General features: G+C 29.5%; 2 protein-coding genes across 8 annotated transcripts in view; one reads left to right on the top strand and one right to left on the bottom strand.

Annotated features, from left to right (window-relative positions):
• The window catches only part of LOC132905674 (phosphatidylglycerophosphatase and protein-tyrosine phosphatase 1), a 137,771-nt gene that overhangs the window by 97,325 nt on the left and 16,690 nt on the right, over positions 1 to 23,756 (top strand). The gene's annotated exons all lie outside the window — the stretch shown is intronic.
• The window catches only part of LOC132905658 (syntaxin-binding protein 5), a 77,840-nt gene that overhangs the window by 42,188 nt on the left and 11,896 nt on the right, over positions 1 to 23,756 (bottom strand). For all 7 annotated transcript variants that reach the window (XM_060957174.1, XM_060957176.1, XM_060957175.1 and 4 more), the window contains exons 2-7: positions 21,224 to 21,321; positions 19,049 to 19,231; positions 16,892 to 17,026; positions 11,969 to 12,032; positions 6,716 to 6,920; positions 3,363 to 3,438 (exon numbers count right to left, since the gene is read on the bottom strand). In XM_060957174.1, coding sequence (XP_060813157.1) covers positions 3,363 to 3,438; positions 6,716 to 6,920; positions 11,969 to 12,032; positions 16,892 to 17,026; positions 19,049 to 19,231; positions 21,224 to 21,321 — 761 coding nt within the window. The remainder of the gene's footprint in view (positions 1 to 3,362; positions 3,439 to 6,715; positions 6,921 to 11,968; positions 12,033 to 16,891; positions 17,027 to 19,048; positions 19,232 to 21,223; positions 21,322 to 23,756) is intronic.

Genomic DNA, 23,756 nt, shown 5'->3' with positions numbered 1-23,756 from the left:
TTGTTTTATAAGGAAATAATAAATGCACGACATTTTTTCATCATATATACATATACTCAGATACAAAGAAATCGGAAAGAATGTAATTTTTACATCGAACTCTGTCTACACGAATCTATCGACAGACAAGTAGGTTCATACAACCAAATCATTCATATAATAGAAATCCGCCTGTTCTTCTCCACCATCTGTAATTTTTCAGTTAAGAGGACCACGTGTTCATATAAGAGAATTCCACGAAACATTTTCTCTTAAATATAAAAATATGTTGCAAACTTATATCGACTACAAAACATTAGAGTGTGTCACTTAACGCATTTCTTACTATTTACTTCTTATTGTTAGGCGCTCATATAAGTGAATTGGCGCTCGGCGTTAGTACAAACGCTAATAACAGAAGCTCAAAATCAGCGAAAGTTGAGTTAATTATGCACTACTAAAATTTCGTCCATATAAACGAAATTCCATCGTATCTAAATTTATCAGAAATTTTTGTCGCTTTTTTAACGTTCAACACGTATCTTTTTATCCACAATAATCCACATTGAAATTAAAAGACTGAGGACAACTCTTAAAGTTTGGATTCGAAAACATATGAAATTGTACTACTGAACGAATGTTGGATTTTTGAACGACGAACATGACTGTTCAAACAGAATTTTAAGAAGTCCATATTTTCTAAAAATTGAAATACAACTTTTGTCTAAATGTGCTTAGAAATATTTACCCATCTGATCTAAATTCATTTGTGTAGACTACATATTTAAACTCGATTTGTAGGAAATTAAGGAAAATAATTATTATAGATATTTGTACAAATATGAAATTAATCTGTTAAGTTTGAGAATTGATCTGTTAAGTTGATCTAGATATTTACGGACACCCCATATAAGTGGCATGATTATTGCACAAATAACAATTTTTAAATTAAATGGATTACGTACAAATGGATACAAGTACCCCGGTATAAGAAATACGCTGAAACTTCTACGCTAATACTGAAAAAAAACAACACTGCCCGAGAAATAATAATTTCCGGGATAAAAATTCTTGAATGCAGCTGAATTTCATGAACATAAGCAAAAGTTCAAGGGTTAGTATTTAAATTCGTAACCAGCAAAATCATGGCTTCCAACCCACCCACCATTCCTCGTCATATTTTATTTTAAACAAAATCCCCGATATCGATGTCAAAAAGAGATCAATTTGAGATTAAACGGTCCTATGTCGAGAAATAGAACAAAATACGCGCAACTATTCGACGTATACGGCTTCCACAGGTGAAGAAATCGTACCCGCCAACTTTCAAACACAATACCTCGTTGTAAATCATTCTATTGTATTATCGTGGATGAATGGCCTAAAAGATATCGGGTGAACCATAAACAATACCCCAAGGCAGTGTCCTCGGACCTTTGCTGTTCACCATCTATACTGCCGACTTACCAACCTTAACAGAGATAACCACAGCGGCATTTGCCGATGACACAGCTTTATTAGCATTCCACTCAGACTCGATAATTGCCTCCTCAACTCTCCAGCGAGGTCTCGACTCTATGGAAGAATGGTTCCACAAATGGCGCTTCAAAATAAATGAAAATAAATCCAGTCATATAACTTTCACACTGCAAAAACAATCCTGCCCATAGGTGACCATAAATAATATTCCAATTCCAAACAAAGATTCAGTCAGATATCTGGGCATGATTCTAGACAGAAGAATGACATGAAAACGGCATATCGTAGATAAATCCAAAGAACTGAAAACAAAACTAAAAAAATTCTACTGGCTCATTGGCAGATGCTCCAACTTAAATATGCTAACATAGAAATTCTCCAACGATTCCAATCAAAAACTCTAAGATCCTTAATAGGCGCACCTTGGTATGTTACCAACGAAACAATATATCGCAACCTTAAGATACCCACAGTCAAAGAAGAAATATCCAAATTCAGAAACAGATATAATATAAGAGTTAACAACTACCAAAACCCATTAGTTACCCAATTACATGACACGACGGATCAGATCCGCAGACTAAAAAGGCAATACCCCTTAGATTGAAGCATTAGATTCAACTAGAATCAAACATACTATAAACTTTTATAATCCAAGTTACATTACCACGCCAAAACAATTTACTTAAAATTCTGTATAAGAATTAATTATAAATAATTTACTAAATAAAAAAAACCATAAACAATATCACTAAGTACCGACAGGCCCATCAATGTATCGTCGGTACTTCAATCGAATAGTTACGCGAAAAAAAGGCCTACGTGACCTTGGCCACGAACGGTTGCGGAACACGTGCGTGGTGGGTCTATGAGAAAAAACAAAGGGACGCTAAGGGAGAAAGGCGAATTAACAGTCAGTGTGAATTGAGAAGTCAGAATGTTGTCAGCGTTGTCGAAGAGTGTGGTCCGTGTGAAAGAGAGCGTTGGAACCGTGGTGACGAGAGTTGTAAATTAACTAGTTGTCTTAGTTATAACACATTGCTATATTTAGTTCGCGTTAAATAACCATCGTTTCCTGTTTAATCCATTTTAAATAAATTAATAATAAAATCCTACAATATTAACGTCGAAAACATAATAGTAAAATTTTCGCAACCAATTTTTTAAAACTTCATCCAGTACTCATGGTACGAGTACATACATATTACATATGTAAACAAAAGGCCAGGTACGCTCTAAAATCTTATAAAGTTGGAGTGGAATATTGTTACTCAGTAAGTATGTTATTTATTTTTGATAATAAGTATAAAAAAGATATCACAGAGAAAAATTGTTTGTTTGTAATTAGTAAACATTTCTTTTTAAGATAATAACTTTCAAGATATTATGCTCATTAATGTTCTTTTTTAATATTGTGTTCATCGTGATGCACCTTTAATATACTAAATTTAATATTAATAAATGAAATAGAAAAATAGTGCGAGATGAAAGAAGAAATATACATTTAATCTCACTCTATTTTCTAACAACGAAACTTTCTAAATACAAATCCCCCAGAAATAAATTCAATTATATTTTAACTATAAACTGCATGCTGATACTTGACACAGCGTGTGCTGTTTCATTCTCACATAGCAATAACTAACTCAATATACGAAATTCACTTAAAATTTTGAATTGGATTTTTTTAAATATAACACATTGCAGTGTATTACTCACAATATTTTTAGAAATTCCAATACTTATAGTAGTATTACTTAATTAAATCAATTACTTCAAGAAGAGAAAGAAAATTGTTGTATATAAAATAGATTTTGTTTCTTTCATTCGAATGACCGAGCTTGTGTGTTTTTATGCATCTTAATCTGTATACCCAAAGTTAATAAAAGTTGATTATATCTTACCCTGATCTTGACAGCTTCCATTCAACTTTTTGTATTGGTTTGCAAGGTTCTGGCTCGCCATCTTTAGTAGTCTTCGCTGTAAATATTATGCTTAATAAGTATAATAATATATAATATATAATGTAATAGCATATAATAAAAAGTACATATACATGTATATACATTATATTTTAAGATAGAAATATATATTAATATAGATAACCTATTTATCAGCGTTATTTTGATAGATATAAGAGTTGTAAACGAAATCAATTTCAAGTAAACTATGTACGTATGTAAGTCGTGCACGATGTTGAATTTCAAGGGTTTATTAATTAAATTTATTGACCACAGAAATTCATTTTTACAAATTACAACAATCTTATTCTTAGAATTATTTAATAATCGTCCGCTGTGAAAAAATACAGTATTCTGTACGTTCTTCTTCAGAGATTTCTCTGATAGTAATTAATACTGCCAATTCATATTAAATAAAAAAGAAATATACAATACGTAGGAACCAGTGCGCATTTTTTGCGACTTAGTGCGATTTTTTTAAATTTCGATGGCAATTTATAAGTATTCAAAATCATAAAATTTAATGCATAAAGACGCGTCTCGACAAAACCGAGTTTATGGGCAATGGGGACACATCATCGGCACGTGGCAACAAGCCGCACCCTGAACCGATCCCATACCGATTCGGACATTAATAAGAACAAATAGCCAAGGAGCAAATCTTTTGTGCATTATAGTAAACACCACAATTTATGGTTTTACGGTGAAGATTTATGACATTAACAAAATATTTACATCGAATGCATCGTAGATAGGAAAGTAAAGTTATCTTGATTATGTATATGATACAAGTATGTCCGAATACATATAAACATGGAAGAACATAAATGAATACACATAAGTATATAAATCGCATCGCAATAAGAATGCGAACAAATTGAAGTAAATTCCAAAGAAAATTATACCTTTTGGGAAGACTCTATTAAACATGTAAAGATTTCTAGTGTTTATAGTACATATCTCTGAATTTCTTATAATCGGCTGATTTTGTCTCTTTGATCGTTATCATATATATATAATCATCATGATATATATCGTAGAAAAAAATAGTTAGACTAACATACCTCTAAGTATGTATGTATATTTTGAAAATTATATTTTTGAATATGCATTCTTCTGGTAGCAAATACAAGAGTATCGCTACACGAGTACCGTTTTGACGATATAATTAACGTTTAACGATATAATTATAAATAATAACGATATAATAAAGTTTTTATGATATCAACTTGTTAAAATTAATTTAATAGCAATTAGACAATTAATTAATAAACTTCTTAATATTATATGTAGCATTTAACATTATATATATATATGTGTCGGAGATGAAAGGACACCGGGCCCCCCGTTGGAGTTACTTGGAAAACCTCAATACCGTAGCATTTACGAAATAACCCAAACACAGTCATTCGAAACTTGAGACAATGAGCTTAAGCTCGAGGCGACAACCGGTCGCCGAAACTTAGCCACGGTCACGGGATGAACGTTCTACCTAACAGAGATATGAAAGTTACATAGCTTTCCTTTAAAGAATTGGCACTACCGACACTTGACAATAAAACATTCCAACGGCCCCGCGGCTCGCCACACACAAACCTCATTCTTTGGGTAAGATGATCGTCAGATGCCGATGCATCATTCACAGTTTATGTTCAGATAGCCAGAAAAACCGCTACAAATCTTAGGACTTAGTTAACTAAAGTCCTTCAGATTGATAAACAGTCTTTATTCTATCAGCCCGAAAACTGTCACCTATTGCGGGAAGATATGGGAGATCTGATTTCCTTTGCTAACCGCCAATATAGAAATTAACCAATTAACAGCAATGCCCATTTCCCTCACCCTCCGTGTGGAGGCTTTCTTTGACGAATCCGATGATCTCGTGCCCCTAGGCACATCCCACCATAGTCTTCCGCTGCAGCGTCGTCGTGACGGAAAGTCATTCCCTTTCTGGCAGTCTCATTAGCCATATGCCTAGTGTGTTTGTACGATCGGTGAATAATCTACGTCTTAGCAAAGAGCTAATCAAGCGATCCTTGTATCACGAGGAGTAAGTCGAGGCCGACTTAGATTTCGAAGCAAAGTATATTCGTTATCCCGTGGACCGTGGATTCGCCATATCGAACCTAGGGTCATTGTCATTAGCGTCTAGTTACCGCGGCAGCTTGTCAATCTTGTACCAACTATATCTGTGTAATAAACGTTAGTGCAACAACAATGAACAACACCGGCGAAGACTCATTACACGCCCCTAACGCCAACCCGACATATATATATATATATATATGGAGTTAGCGTTATAGAAAATATTATAAGCTAGTTTAATATTTTAAGCTCTCTTGAAACCACTTTTTCTTAATTAAATGGAACTTAAATTTCTCTGCAGTTCCACTAAGGAACCAAACTTGGTCACCCACATTTCTTTTAAATGGAATGGCAAACATTTTCTTTTCTGTTTCTTATTTATAATTAAGAAGTTACGACGAAGAAGACTTTTTCTCAATAGAAACTTTGAAGAAATATTGAAAGATGTCAAAATAAATGTATCTACACTGGATTGAAAATCATTATTTTAAATGTTCAAAACAATGTCCTTGAAACAATCTTCCCATTAGATTTCTGTTTATAGATCGGCATAAAACATTAAGCGACTCTTATAACAAAGGAAGTTATGACAATAAGAATACATACTGCCCTTTGCAGGCCTTAATTACCTTATTGATGTTATCATAGATTTTATTTAAAGGTCCAAAGACATTTATTTTACATATTTAGTAAAATAAATTTCAAGCTAAAGCATGTTTATGTAAATGTTTCGTGTCACCTCCTCGCTTTTTTCTAGAAAAACCATTCTTCATCTTAATTCTTTAGTTATGCCGAATATTTTAATTAAATATAATTAATATTAAACATAATTAGTACTAAATATCATTAATATCTCATTCCATTAAAAAGAATGATGTGCCTCCTTTTTTCTCTGAACAATCTACCCAGAAAATATTGTTGCAATCCAAACCGTTAATTTCTCCGTTCTATTTAATTCTAAATAACAGTAACAGAAAATTGAAATCGATATCCAATTTTGGATAAAAAAAAAGTGCTCATTACGCTTTATTTGGCACACCCTATAGTAATGATGGTTCAAAATATTATAAATATGTACCATGTAGATTTCATGTACATACATACATACGTATACAATTCATAAATGTTTAACAAGGAATTAACATTTCATGAAATGCCAAGACAATAACAAAAGATATTTAAATAAAAAAGAAAAAAAGAAAATTTCTCACCATGTGGGTGCGTTATATTCGTTGGCTTTACTTGACGCACCGTCCATGTTGCCAAAGAACCATCAGTATGACTACACATAAACTGTTTACCCTCGTGATGCCAAGATATCGATTTCAAAGGTACGTCACTGTGGCATCTGTATTCTGCATTTTTTGTTTTTAAATCCCAAAAAACCATTTGTCCCGACTCATATCCTATCAGCATCTGAAATTAAAGATTAAAAGCATGATGTGTGAGATGTGTGTCTGTGTGTATGTTCTGTGTGTGCCTGTCTGTGTACCTCTGTGTGCGTGCGCGCGCGCGTGTTTGTGTGTGTGTAAGAGAACAAGAAAATACTTATGCCATAAATAGCTATTCTAAGAAAAATGTTGTATGTAATTTTTTATAATAACACATAATTTTTATATAAACTGATACAATTTATAATACAAATTACGTACACACAACAAGAACAAATATGAATATGTAGTGCAGAATGGATCAGAAAATTTGATATTACTTTAAATGCAATGAGCAACAATTTCATTGAAACTGTGTGTTGAAATTTTATGTAATTATGAATTGTAATATAAAAATAGTTAATGAATATCCAATTTCAATGCTGCATCTATATTTCATATTAATGTGCTTTATGATAATTTTCAAAAGTTAATTGCAAATGACTGCTATTTTTCAAATAAATAAAATAAGTATTTATTATAATTTTATATCACCTTACAAATTGTTTTTAATTAATTTATAAAAATCCATTTTTTTCTATCAACCAACGTAAACTTTCGTTTATGTACATCGCGCACTGTATGCAAATTTTATTAAATGTAGATTAGGTATAATATACAGGAATTTATTAATGATGTAAAATTATTAAACAATATAACAATTTTTACTATCTGATAATACTATACAAACATCTCTTTTTATTGAAATTTTCATATTTGATCAATTAGAGTGAACAGTGAAATATATATACTTTTTCTTTTTTCTCAATGAAAAGAACTACAATGGTTCGATTGAATTTTTTCCTGAATAATAAGTTCAAACATAAACTAAAGCAGACCATGATATTGAATAAGAGCAAAAAAAATGGATTTTGTTAATATAACTACTGTTACTTCTACAAAAATGTTTTCACTTTCTATTTGTGTAAACGATGTTGTGTAATTCTTTTTTCGATCACACAATAAACACTTACAATAGAATTTCTTCAGGTAATTGTTTCTAAACTTCAATATTGTTATGTTACACGTGTTATACCTTTAAATAATATTATAATATATGTCTAACATTTTTCATTATAAAGAGGCGGATCTCTTTTATATAGTACACCCTTAAGTTGATCATAAAAGTTTCTTAAATCATCGTATGATGATATACAAGTATATAACTTATACATACAACGAGTACATAGAAATCGCAAAGCTACATAAAGATTTCATAAATTGGTTAATACCTACATATTTTCATTCTGCATTTTAATATTAAATATTAAGTATTCTTAATAAGCATTCCGTACACGCATTATTAGCCCTCAAATTAGTATTGTTGGATCGTAGATGACATATAAAAGCTTAGGTTAAATATTATTTTGGAGTACTTGATATTAATTTGTATTTTGTGTTCTAACAATTGTGACAATCAATAGTATTTATCATGTAAAGTACTGAGTACAAATTAATATTAAGTACTCTAAAATTAAGTAACCTAATTCAACCCTAATTTAAACTATTATGGTTACATATGATCCAAAGATAATTACAGTTTAAAGTAATTCTTAGTTGCAAATAGCAACAAATCTTTTACAAAACATTTTTCCATCTAAATCCTGATATGCAATTATTATGAGACTATATCTATCGCTTTTGAGATAAATCAAATAATTTCAAAAAATGAAATTTCAAATCCTTTGGAATTTTATATGCAAAAAGCGATACATTAATGTCCCATTAATATTGAAATCTACAAATCCATTATAAGTTTTGATTTCTGTCGTTCTACGAGCACAACTCAAACCGATCAAATAAATACAGCAAATTCTACTGAGCTAAAAAACAAAATCGGAGCGATAAACCACTAATTCAGTTAACGAAACAAGGTTTTTACAATTTGTTTTTCTTTCTGTAAAACTGAATCTAAAATGAATTCGAAATGGTTTTCTCCATCTCACAAGGTTTCGCTGTATTTAATTTACCGACTTAGAACATTGATCTTTGGTTTGGTTTATCTTCGAAAGGACATGAAGCAAAGTCAATATTAAACAAGTCTACCTTACTTAATATTAACAGGACTTTGTTGTAGTTTTCAGATAAGTAATTTAATTTTTCAATAATCCAGATGGATAAAATTGAGTGTCTAAAATTCTCCTTTTAATCTGTTATACGAACATTGCACATTACTGTTTTTACTTGTTTGCTCTTAAATTGAAATACAACTACTTTTTGCAACATACAAAAAGGTACTTCATCTCACAAGACAAGCTTGAGACCTAGTTCTGCTGGCCACAGATTTCAATGACATTTGCTGTAATGATAGTTCTATATGTAAAACGTACATAAATGTATCTGTAATTTTAGTCTGAAATAATCGACCAATTGAGAAAAATGCATTTAATGTTTGAAAAAATCGCATATTTCCTGGTATCCAAGTATTGGAACAGGTCATACATTAACGATTATAGTCTAGCGGCAAACCTAACAGAGTTCGAGCTGCTTATCTCAGGTTCTCATTCAGTTGGAAGAACTTTTTCCAGCATATTTACTTTAAATATTACAATTATGAAAGAATGGATTATTTCATGTGTTTCTTGCTATAAGAATCATTTCTTACTTATTATTAATAAAACGATTTATTAAAACTTACTAGTACTTACATATAATATAGTAGAGGGGAGTATAAAATATGTAATGAATATATGTCCTAAAAGCCATATCAAAATCATATTTCCATAAGTTCCATATCATGATCATATTTTGCTTCTGATACAGAAGAATGAGAATAGTTCAAGGTTGTAAATATAAGATTGTTACTAATATCAGCCAAGATTACGTCATAGACATAAATATGGTACAAATCCTCCATATTCATCCAGTTTGGTAAACGTTATTTTCGTGTTATTAACATTGACCATTCGTTATGTTGTGTATGGTCTCGTTAATGAGAACACGTATGCAGCCCGTTACTTGCACACAGAAAAGCATCCCAATAGCTATATCCCTCTCGTAAATTGATTAAAAAGTTTCACCAACATTTATGTACTGATAGAGAAAAACGTATTTTGAGGATGGTAGGAGAGAATCCAGAAATAAGTTCTCGAAGGATTTCAGAGGCTGCGGGTATCAACGAACATCATATCAACGTTGCATTGATTCACCGAACTCTTTAAAAACAGTTACTTTATCCATGTAATAAAATTGATTTTACAAAAACGACTGCGGTTTACAATCCTCTATCCTATACTATAAATAAGTATTATAAGCCCTTTAGGTATAGGACCCTTTTTTTATCACCTTGTATACTATTCTTTTTAATAAACTGTTTTATTAATAACAAATAAAAAATAATACTTCTAACGAAAAACACATAAAATAATTCCCTCCTCCATAATTGTAATTTAAATTATTATTTAAATTGTCATTCAAAGTAAGTGTCCTAGAACCTATACGTTTATTTCACATATAGAATCATTACTCAAATCATCGAAATGAGTCAAGAGATAAGAATCAAGTCTGAAGCTTCTCTTGTTAGTCATCAGTACTTAAATATGTTGTATCATTTTCCCAAAACTTGCTGCATTATATACTCTACTTTATCGCTATTTCAAATGTGATGTCAAAAATACTAATCTTTCTGACTGTCGTTCCTTTTGAAAAATCTCTTGGTATATATTGGACTTTAAAAAAAGTCATTATTTATAAAAGTTAGCTTGAACTTCTATAACCATTATAATTTTAGCGATCTCAACAGAGATAATAATAAAATATAATAATAAATCCCTCCCACAACGTTACGTCTATATAAGAAAAAGAAAAAAAGGTTTTAAAGTTTATATTTGAAATTCATATTTTTACGAAAATATGTATGTAATATGTTTCTGAATAGTATGGAGAAGTTTATTTTATATAGCTAAATCTTTAAATACAGTTCGATATGATCGTAGAAACTATATTATACATATGTACAATCAGCAATTATCTAGTTAAAATATCTCTAGATCACTAGATTTGCAAATAGAACAACAGTCAAGTGAAAAAACGGTAGTAATATAAAATTTGAATTAGTACCAGAACAACGAATATTATATTTTGCATATAAAACTTCAAGAAGTTTTGATATAGTTTATCCTATCATACATATATACACATATTAATTCTGATATTAACAGTATCAAATTAATGATGAACTTGTGTAAAATGTATAAAAAGATGAGTGATTATGATCACGAGCTAAATTTTTATTAAGCTCTTGACGTATTCTGTGACTAATGCAACACCACTATGCTTTATTGAAGCGATACAAAAGTAATGGGACTTGAAAGTTTGAAAAAAAGGTGTGATATATGTGAGATACAATACGATACGATAAATACCATTTTTCAAAGATTGGATATCGCAAGAAAGATTGGGCATAGCAAATACATACATACATTCACAATTTAGATGTGTACAATGTATTGTATATATCATTATTTTAAATAAATATTAATATCTAGACAATGAAAAAGAAAATTAATTCAATTGTATAAAAAAAACTGAATGGAAAATTTCGATTAACCGGGAAATATATTAATCTTCATTCTATTGCGCGTTAAGAATAGTTTTACACGAGTAAATTTCAAAGAAAATTGAATGTGATATGTTCAGCAATGAATACTGAGTATTACTCTTTTACTTTAGGTGTATAGAATGAATATGAAGATAATAACGATCCCATTACTTTTACATCTATACGACACAAGTATTAGTAACACATTAAATGATATGATTCTATCAGAAAGAAATTACTTCGTTAAATCATGTTGTACGACAATAATAGCATGCACGCATGCACACACACAACATGCAAGCACACACCTCTGAGTCTTGTTACAGATAACACCTTAAAAAATATTTATAAAAAATGTTGAAATGAATCTTGAGAATATCCTAACATCATGATTTCATTTCATAATTCGACATAATATTGAAGAATGTAAGGTATGATGTCATGGTAAGGATGGAGAATAATGCAAAATAAAACGTACTCAAAAACACGCGTACCTTGCTCAAATCTAAAGGATTATCACTCAAGTGTACTACAGCACCAGGATGGGTCTTTCTAGATCTGGAAAATATATATACATATATTATATATGTGTGTGTGTATGCGCGCGTAAGCGCGCGCGTGCATGTGTAGTTGTATGTACGTGTTGTTATATTTATTTGGTCAGTATTCGTATACGTATTCTATATGCCTATATCTATGTATTATATTCATATACTTTAACATATGTATATTAGTTTTTAAGAACGTTCGAATATCAATTTTATTATAATTCAACATTTTTCCTCAACTTTACTTATATCCTTTTAAAATTACTAATATACTTCGATATTTGTACAAGTTAGTACGATAAACCTATTGTGATCTACGAAAATAATAAGCTCGAAAAGATAAAGAAATTTAAATGAGAGATTAAAACAGATGCACCAAATACGATAAAAGCTGTGCTCGTGTGTAATGCGTAACATATACATAATAAATGTCATCTTATAAAATCCTAAAATGATATTTTGGAAACTAAAGCAGACGAATTAAAATATCCTATAACTATAATAATGTTGCATTTATTGAGAAAAACTTAAAAATAAAATCATAAGCGGAAAGAATTGATAAGATATAAAAACACTAACACGTCATAAATTATAGGTAATGAATAAATATAGGAAGTTTAAATTTAAGAATAACAGGTCAGATTTTACTTTCAATATTATCATTACTATATTACACTATAAGTGTATTTCCTTATATTCTTAGACTGCAAATCTTGTCTAGCTAGATATTCATATTATTCCTGTTATAAAAAAAATTATTTTATTACAAATATCAATGCGTCGTATATATAGCTTAGGAAGAAGCTTTTCTAAAATATTTTACTCTTCATTGCAACAATTTTCAATTAATCAATCTACAATTAAATGTCATATAATTGTATTCATTTATTCAAAAACTTTATATATCTTATAAACAATAAAAAAAATTCAAAATGAATAAATAATATTATATGTATTACATGTGTGAGGATTATATTTATATACCTTTTTTTATACGTGTATTTTATTTTTGTTAGCAATCAGAATATAATGTATTCTATAGGCAAATATGGTATTTTAGAGCTGCTATTCTTAAATCTCGGTTATTTTTAATAACATATTTTAAAAATTCATTCTTCTATTTAATGATTTAACAAGAATATTCATTACTGACATATTGTTTTCTTCCAACATTAAGAACTTGCATCTTCTAATTTGCTATATATTTTAGTATTTTTTACGTTCAATCACTCTGAATTTACATACCGATGAATAGTAACAATTATCACTATGAGCTAAGCTATAAGCTATATGTTTATATGTATTAGAATTAAAACTATAAGCTATATAATATATTAGAGCAGGAATTCTTAATCTTTTGTTTAACGATCTTTCGTTGAATCACCTTCAAACAATTCTTTGTTATCGCAGGTCTCCAAGACATAGTTCAAAATTTAAATTTGTAATATGTCTGAAATACGTATACTTAAAATACTCATTAATTGCTCATCATGATTAACTTCCAAATTTGGCGAGAATATATTTAGTATAGATAAATAAATATGCATATTCCACAGATTAAGAACCGCTATATTAGAGCTATAATTAGAAGCTACGATAAAGCATTGTACATATTTTTTCTTTAAAGAATATAATATTTACGATTAAAATAAATAAATAAATACTCTATAAGAGTAATAAAGATGAATTAAATCGTAAACTAATTTCTTAAACTCTGCAAAGTTGGCTGATTTGATGAAATTCTCGTACAAAAACATATTATTTTTTATCTTTACTTCCTAGTGTAAAAGATACCTTTGTAATAACTTAAAGCAGACAGTTTAAAGATCCTGTTTTACAATTTGATAACGAAAAGACAATTGATAACGTAAGACTGTTTGCTACTGTTAAGATTCTTCGTAAATATACTATACGACACACTGATACTTTAATTGCACAAGATTTACAGTTAAATTCACATATGTATCGTATTCAATATGTTATATTTGATCTTGAAATCTGATTTTTACGAATGACATTATTTCCCATCCTTCTTGGATAATGAAGAGGCCTCTGAAAAATTTTACATAATAATTACTTATATTATATTGATCATTTTCTTATTATATATTTTTAACAATTTGAATTTGTACACTCATGTTATTTTTCTATTTATATATGAACCCTCTCGTCTTTAAGTAAAATTTCAATGATCAAAAATTTTAAATTCAATCTTGTGTATATTATTATTCTTCATATTAATGTTCCCTTCATACATTCACACATTATACATATACACACATTCTAGTATGACGTACTTATGATTGCAGATCAAATTCCTTAATTCTAATTTCACTCATCTTTTTCGAAATTGCTCCAATTGGCATAAAGCGGCAACAGTTAAATTAACGCACGTTATAAAATTTATTAATGTTAAAATATAGTTACCTTTTAAGAAATTATATTAATACACTGCATATTATGCGCTCATATATGAACTTCAATAATCTAAGAAAATTGTGTTTTATTTCAAGTTAAATAATTAAATTTTCATCAGTTATTTAGAGTGTCTACTCAATATTAACTGTTTTTCTTCATTTTACCGAAATTATTTGTTTTTTATCGTATTATACCAACTTATATTCTTTCCAACATTCCGACAATAACGTAAGCTAAACGTAGATATTTATACGAAATGTAAAATAACACTTCTGTTTTACGTTGAAGTAATCAACACATTAACAAATTATTATATACGTATAATAATTTTTTCATTCAATCATTTATACAATATATGTAATTGTTACAATTCAAAACTGCATATGAATAATTTTATGTATTTAATTTACGAGATATATATTTAATATTCGCATCATAAGTTGTCCATTTAATATACAAGGTGGTCCGTTTATTTATGTAAGCTCAGCTAAATATCACTTTAAATTATGATGATACAAAAAATATTTTTTACATAACGTAAATGGTATCAAAGGACTAAGATTTGATAAGAATATTTTTTTTCAGGGATATTTTTTCAGAGTTTTCATGATCTTCGACGTTTTTATTTGCATACAACTGTATATATGTTTTATTTCATCATGTAACTCATTGAAAAATACGTTCAAAAATGTAAATAATATAATCGAGAAATGGTCTGGATCTCCAGAAATTTTACATAGAACTTTAATTTCTGGATTAGAAGCTTTAGCCAAGACACGACAATCGAGCGGTTATAGATGTAGATAATAAATAATATAATAATAATAATAATAATAATAATGATAATAATAATAATAATAATTATGTTTAGTATCGCAATATTAATGATCCCTGACAGTTTGAAGTACTGGTCATTTTTATTCCATCATTGTGTCAACGTACAATTCACAATAAATTACTCAATGATATGATATTCATTTGTGGTGGAAGTAATCAGTGTTTAAAGGAAGCAATTCGAACAAATTCGAGCAGAAACAATTTCCTGGTCGTAATTCTCCATGAAAATCTCCGTGAAAAAAACATGTGTGAGAACCAAAACTACTAGAAACGAAAGAAATGAAAGAATTATTGTAGATACAATTAACCAGAATCCACATGTAAGTCTAAGAAGACAATTTCAGCGTGAAAGTGGTATTTCCAAAATGGGCATAATATGGATGTTTCAAGAAGAAAATTTTTACCCGTATCATCTATCTTTACACTTTACAGGTCCTTCATGGAACAAATTTCGTAAATAGTATGCATTTTTCTCAGTGAGGTTTGCAGCAAAATGAAAATTACCAATCATTTTTTAAAAGCGTAGATATTACTGACTGACGAAGCATCTTTCACCAACCATAATCAGTTGAATCTGACAAGCATGCATTACTGGTAAATCAATGGATGAAGAAAAACTGTGGAGTGCAAATGTTTGAGGCGGCATATTGAATAACCAAATAATTAGTCCTTATTTCATAAGCGATAAACGGAGAAAAGTATGCATTATTCTTATAAAACAAGCTACAAGTGTTCATATATGATGTGCTATTAGATATCTGTTTAAAAATGTGATATTAGCATGATGATTATCTGGATTATTCTACTCTGCCATGTCAAACAAATTTTAAATTCAAAATTTCCAAATCGATGGATTGGTCGTAATGGAATTGTAGCATGATTATCGTGTTCGCCAGATCTTACACCTAGGTATGAGGGGGAGGGAGTTAAAATAAACAGTTTATAAAGATCAACCAGTTACACAAGAGGATACGATGAACCGATTAGTTACAACAAGTTCAGGCGTCTTGGCCAAGGTCTGCGATCTCGATAGACATAAATGATATGTAAAACTTCAATTTTTGGAAATCGGTCATTTCAAGGTCACGTTATTATACATACCTGAACGTATTCTTTTACCAACCACACGATGCAATAAATCAAAATATACATATAGTTGTATACATAAAAAACATCAACGACCTTGTAAGCTCAGAGGGATAACCCTGAGAAAAAATATTCTTGCCGGATATCGGTCTTTCGATACCATTCACGTTATGTAAAAAATATTTTTTGCATCATCACAATTCGAAGAGATGTTTAGGTAACTTTACTTAAATAATTTAATAAATTTAATAAAATAATTTAATAAAATGACAAATTCTATCATAACCGCTTTTAGTGGGAAATCAAACTGTTCATTTCTAAATCGGAAAATAATCCAACTATCGGAATAAGTAAGAAAATATGTATAGGATTAAAGAAAAATAAAGACAGTTTGAAATAAGACGTACATAATTGCAAGTATATGTTGCTGCCGCTGTTTATTCTACACATGTACGTATGATACTGTTCATAGTTAGGATATTAATCATATTTAGCTTAAACTACTTAGACAAACATTTGCGTACTTACACTTCGATAGCCTTGTTCCAATTAATTACATATCCAGAAAGAACAAACGTCTCGATATGAAGTATATGAATATTCCCTCGTTCCGTACCGACATATAACCATTTACTTTGTAGCGGTAAGTGGATGCATGTTATTCTGTTTGAAATAGAATAAATTATTCGTCATTATCTAGAAAAATCTTTCAAATATGAAAAAGATTTAAATATGTAACATGAAAGAATATATGAAATTTATTGTCTAATGATTAGGTGAAATAAGAATCTATTTGTTTTTAAAAGTAACGAGTTACCAGTCATTTAAAAATAATAGTCAGTAATAATTACTTCTATCATCTATATCTTATTTTTTCTCATGTATTATATACAGTGCTGGACAAAAGTATTGGCACAGCATGATTGTTATGATAGAAATGCTTATAACTACTAAACAAATTGATTTAAACAAAAAACTTTTTGACGTATTTATTTATTATCTATTCTAGTTTATTACATAACAAGAGCAACAATATAAATAAAATAATACGCAAAATAATAACAAAAATATATTTTTTGAACATTTTATGGGTGGACAAAAGTATTGGCACAGTAGAATATTTACGCTTATAACTAATTACATAATAAACTTCTAATATTTTGTTGGCAGTCCTTTTCTTTTAAGGACTTCCTTTAATCTTCTGGGCATCGAGTGGACTAATTTTTTAGTGAATTCAGGTACAATATTGCTCCATTCCTGCAGAAGAACTTTCTTCAGTTCAGACTTGCTTGTGATATTATGTTTCCTAATTCTTTTTTCCAATTCGTTCCACACGTGCTCAATGGGATTCATATCGGGACTTTGAGGTGGTGTGTTTAATGTGTGGGCAGTATTATATATTATCCACTGACGAACAATATACGCCATATGTTTAGGATCTCGATCCTGCTGAAAATAGAAATCCCTGGGGAGGTTTAATTTTTGAGTACTTTTCAAAAGATTTTGCTTGAGTATATTTAAATATACATATTTATCCATTATCTCATCAATGAATATAAGTTCTCCTACACCCGATGATGCCATACATCCCCACACCATTAAACCACCACCCCCATGTTTCATGGTGGCTTGCAGATTCAGTTCGTCCATCTCTGTGTTGGGTTTTCGCCATACTAATATTCTGCCGTCAGATTTAAAAATATTAAACTTACTTTCATCTGAAAACATGATCTTTTCCCAAAAATCAGTATCTTTCGTAACAAACTCTTTCGCGAATTCCACTCTTTTCTTTTGGTTTATTTTACTGATGTAGGGCTTTCTTCGTGCTGCACGGGCAGAATAACCGGCATCCTTCAATACCCTACGTACAGTTTTGGTACTTACTTCTTTTTCACACTCAGCTTTTAACATCGAAGCAATTTCAGTCGAATTAGTTTTTGGATCCTTCTTTACAATATTTACGATTTTCCTTTTTTCTCGAATTGTTACCTTAGAAGGGCGACCACTCCTAATTTGATTCTCTAGATTTTCTTCACTTTTAAAGCGTTTTATGACTGAACGCACAGTAAAACGACTTCTGTTTATGATTTGTGCAATTTCGTTGTAAGATTTATTCATCTTATATAAATTTAATATTATTTTTCTTTCTTCAATTGTGGTTTCTTTCGTTTTTCTAGACATTATTACTCTTTCTTGGTTTTTTGTTGTTTAATAACTGAAGTCTCCAGTTTCACTGATCGAGTGTTATAATTAAGAAGATTAAAGGAAGTCCTTAAAAGAAAAGGACTGCCAACAAAATATTAGAAGTTTATTATGTAATTAGTTATAAGCGTAAATATTCTACTGTGCCAATACTTTTGTCCACCCATAAAATGTTCAAAAAATATATTTTTGTTATTATTTTGCGTATTATTTTATTTATATTGTTGCTCTTGTTATGTAATAAACTAGGATAGATAATAAATAAATACGTCAAAAAGTTTTTTGTTTAAATCAATTTGTTTAATAGTTATAAGCATTTGTATCATAACAATCTTGCTGTGCCAATACTTTTGTCCAGCACTGTATAACAACTGAAAACGAAATAAAAGGCAAAACTAATCGCTGGTGAACTACTAACATATGCAATAAGAAATACATCTATACTATGAAATGAAAATCAAAAATATAAATGAAAATACTGACCTTTCTCTTTGAAATTTGAGACTCTGCACAACCTGTGGTATTTTCTGTCGGAAATTCCATAGATGCAAAGTGTCATCTGCGGTAGCGGAAACCAATGCTCCCTCGTTGATTAAAAACTGTAATTGCACCACTGCTGTACATCCTTCGTGTCTTACATGTGCATCTACACCTGGTCGACCCAAACTATTTTATCACGTTTTAGTTAAGGAAAATCAAAAATATCTATTTTACAAGCCTTGTCAGAGTCTAATTGTAAATGAACAATATTTTGTATTTATCTTATAAACTATGATTAATAGATACATTTAATAATAAAATTCAATAAAACTCAAGACTAATTAGCATAGTATACTTTTTGAAAACAGTTGGGATAATTAATATAAACATAAATCTGAAACACATCTGACAAATTTCAAATCATCGTTTCACATTGAATATTTGGAAAATTATTAACATTTAATATAATATATATAAAATAGTATGAAGAACAGATTATCTATGAAACAAATTCCTACAATAATAAATTAGAAGGTTTTCTATAGAATTGAACTTACGCTCCTCTAATGAAAGATACCAAATATTGGGAAAAGCTATATAAAGGCGATGACAATGTGTACAATGCAGAAATACAAATAGTACAAATGTAGGAGATAAAGACTCGTGGGACTAGGGAAGAACACGTTTCCCCTTCAACCTACTAATCAAGGAATATGAACTAACTCGTCACTCGGGTTTGCCAATCTCTTGAACATGATAATTTTCGTATTTTGAAATCTCCTACCTTTCTGTGTGTCGTTCCATTTCTATAAAAAGTAAATTACATCATACTTATTTGTCGTTATTAATTATAATTTCGTAATTGTATAAACTTCTGCTTACAGGATAACTCAATTAATAAGTTAATTAACAGAAATAAATGAAATATATTGTAAATAAATCAAGTTATTCTCTGTATCTCTACATCACATCACTTCTAGCACACCATGCAATCATTGATTTTCTGCATTCTTCATACATGCACAATCGATTCTTTGTAGAGAGTGTTCAAAGATTTTATTGAGCAATAAAGCGCACCGTCAGATGAAAGTAGTTACTTTGTAGCAACTGCCTGTCTCGATAGCAACTAGGAAGCTTATCGAGCTGTGATGAGCATTCACTACATGGTAAATCTTTAGTCAGAATAGACCAATAAAAGCACCCACGTGAAAGAACACATGGTTGACGAACCATGAACCAACTGTACGGAGTAATTAATCCAATCAAATTGGATAAGTTTACTCGATATGATTCTTTAACAATCTTATAGACATCTTAATAACTCACTAGAAACGTAAATGTAAGAGTTAATCAAACGACAAGAAAATTTTCACACAAAGAGATTCGAATGTCTTAATCATTTTGCCATATGGATATCCCTTTTGCTATTTTCAAAATACATACGTAATATCTTAGTACTGCGTGCAGCTATGTTAATAGAGACATACCTATACAAATTACAACTTCAACGTATTATGTCTGATTATGTTACGGAAAGATTCTTCACTACTTATATTTGATAACCTTCCATTGTATTAAGGCTTTTTTATATGTACTTTATAATACAATTTAAATAATGTTAAGAAACGCGCTATTTTTTTAAATATATAAGTTTTTAAATTGCTGTTTACATTATAAAACACAATAAATGTCATTTATCTTGAAGAAAGTTTTAAATAATACATTTAATACATTTACTAAACAAGAATACCATAATGCAATAAAATATGGTTTTGTGAAAAGAAATTTTATGAGAACATAAAAACGAGTTATTTTTATTCTAAAATTCAAAAGTTACTCTTTGCATTTTATAACGGATACCATTTGACCATGTATATTGTATATCATAAGATAGAACATTTTAATTTAGCATTTGTCACTGATAGTATACGTTTCCTTTTTTAAACTCTTTCAAAGTTATTTTCAGAATAATTTATCATAATCTTTGTAATTATCTATTATTAATATGGTCTATTTTATAATTAGTCTTCTATTTGGTCTTGTTAGGAATTTAATCATGTAGAAAGCTATACCTGATTGGGTCGTATACATTTTGTGTTATTGCACTAGTGGATACTCCTTTGTTCTTTTCCCTTTACCTAGTTAAATTGACCATATTAAAACATTATGAAAGGATACATCCTAAGAGATCCAGATTTAGTGCCAATAGCAAGAAGTCTTTGAACTGGATCGAATGCCACTGCTGTCGGCTGATGTGGAAAGCCATGTCTGAATGTCTGAAACATAAAGGCATTTGTTTCAATTCATGTTTCCTGCTTTAGTCAACTGAAAGTCTATTCAACCCCACCAAGGGCTGCAGAACGATATAAGATAAAAGATAGCATTGTTTCTCTAGTCTCCAATGTATATATTTAACTTAGACTATACAAATATTCATACTATAATTTCAATACTGCTAATTCTGCATTTCATTTGTTTTTCATATCGATTATGTACTTTGAACGAATCTAACATTTAGTTTAAACCATTAGGACGTCTATATGATCAGTTACAAAACGATTCGAACACTGCACAATTTTAAATTTCTGAGCTATACATTTTCAATAAATGTACAAGGATCAATAAAAATATATTACATTATGTTATATTACGCTATATAGATAACAGTAAAAAACTTGTGAGCTATTATTTATTGTTATCCAAATATTAAAAGAAATACTAAAAAAGAGCGAACTTTATGTCACAAAAAATTTTAGACACAAGATATACTGCCAGTGTTTATATACAAGGCTTGTAAACAATGCTTTATTCAAGTCTGAGCACGTCGGATTGCAAGTGTGCACTAACTTTATTACCAATTTGTTCAGAATGAGCCGCAACAGCCGATATACAAGTTTTGAAATACGATAGTTAGTAATATTTCACTACGAAAAAAAAATCAATTTATGAAAGAGCGAGTATGCTAAAGAATGATTTAAAAAACATTTGGAAGAAGAATAGAAACAAATCAGTACTGATTATTTGAAAAAAACCTTATTTCCAGTATACTAAAACTTTTGCACCATGTCAATGGCGCCGCCATGACAAATTTTCGTGAATAATCATTATTAGTTTTATGTGTTTAGTTGTTGTTCAGTTCTATGTATATAATTAGCATTAGTATCCGAAACTCCTTGACAAGATATAAAGACTCATTCTTCTTCACTGTTTCTTTTAATATTTAGACAAAATAAGTAATAACTCAAAAGCGCTTTTCTATATAGAATTATCTATATTAGAAGTTATCTATATAGAATAGTGTAATATAATGTAATACATTTTTGTTGGTCTTTGTATATTTATTGAAAATATAGAGCTTAAAAATTAAAATTGTACAATGTCCGAATTTTTTGTAATCTTTTTTTAACCGTAGCATTTCAAATTAATATTTTATAATTATAGATATGTTATAATATTTCGATTTTGATATAATGTTTCTTTATATATAAAAATATTATATAAAATTACCATGACAGAGTTATACCTAGTATATGTGTAGCTGTCTGAATACAAAAGAGTACTTATACAGAGTTTTGGGAAGGCATACAGAAGGTTTTTCAAAAAGAGAGTCTAATACTTTGTATAAATTTATACATTTCTTGAAAGTAATAAAACATAGCTAATCACCATAGATCCACATACTTCTTTAGATATATACTGCTTTTGTGTTTCATATTCGTATTAAATAACATTTTATTTGTAAGTTTACCACAATATGCATCACTCACGATGTATAATATGCATCACAGACAAAAGTCTTTGAGTATCCATAGTCCACAGTAAAAAATTCAAAAGAATCAAATCTGGTAATCGAAATCGTCACTCTGTTGAACCTCTTCCTACCATTCATATATTATCAATTATCTGATTTAAATATTGTCGGATTGACATGTGTGTCGGATCTAAAATTTGATGTAATATCAAAAGGATTAATTTTAGAACCTATGTTGATTAGATATTTTTAATTCCCCTTGATGAGTACCTACTATAAGCTTTCAAAGTTTTCTTTTATAACATTCTGTACGAAGATTTAGACTGATAAGTACGAGATTATGTTGTGTTTGTGAATCACGATTTCCGGTCCAAGAAGTGAATAACGAAGGAAGTTGTTTTCCTAACTTTATCACTAATTCAGAGTACATACTAGTTATGCAATACCATGATGCATGTATGATATGTATATATGTTTCTACATTCTGCCTCTCTTATATCGTATACCTTATATTTATCTCTATATCTAGATCTCTAAATATATTTATTTATATATATTAATTTTGTATTTATTTATGTAGTATATTTACAACAGGAAATTCGATCGATTCACGAAGAAAAAAGTTTCGTTTTTCTTCTTTTTAAATACAAAGACAGCCTAGGAATATCCTTCAGAACATACTCATTAGAATCAAATCAACTTCTCACAGAGAGTTTTAATTTCTTTACAAAATTTTGTTCGTTATTATCGGAATTATTTCTTTCAGATGTTTCTGTCCTGTATACATTCGCCAATAGATTATCGATTATTGTTTTTATAATCATGTACACATATTTTCGTAATTATTGCATTGCATTATTCTCGCAATTATACCGAGGAATGTATACGTAATAACATTAAGAACCTTATGGAAAAACACATTCTTAGGAAATATGTAATAGAAATCTGTGACTAAATTGT

Source organism: Bombus pascuorum, chromosome 3 (genome assembly GCF_905332965.1).
Source record: "Bombus pascuorum chromosome 3, iyBomPasc1.1, whole genome shotgun sequence".
NCBI lineage: Eukaryota > Metazoa > Arthropoda > Insecta > Hymenoptera > Apidae > Bombus > Bombus pascuorum.
Note: the sequence above shows the minus strand (reverse complement) of the source record. Positions and strands in the feature narration are given on the sequence as shown.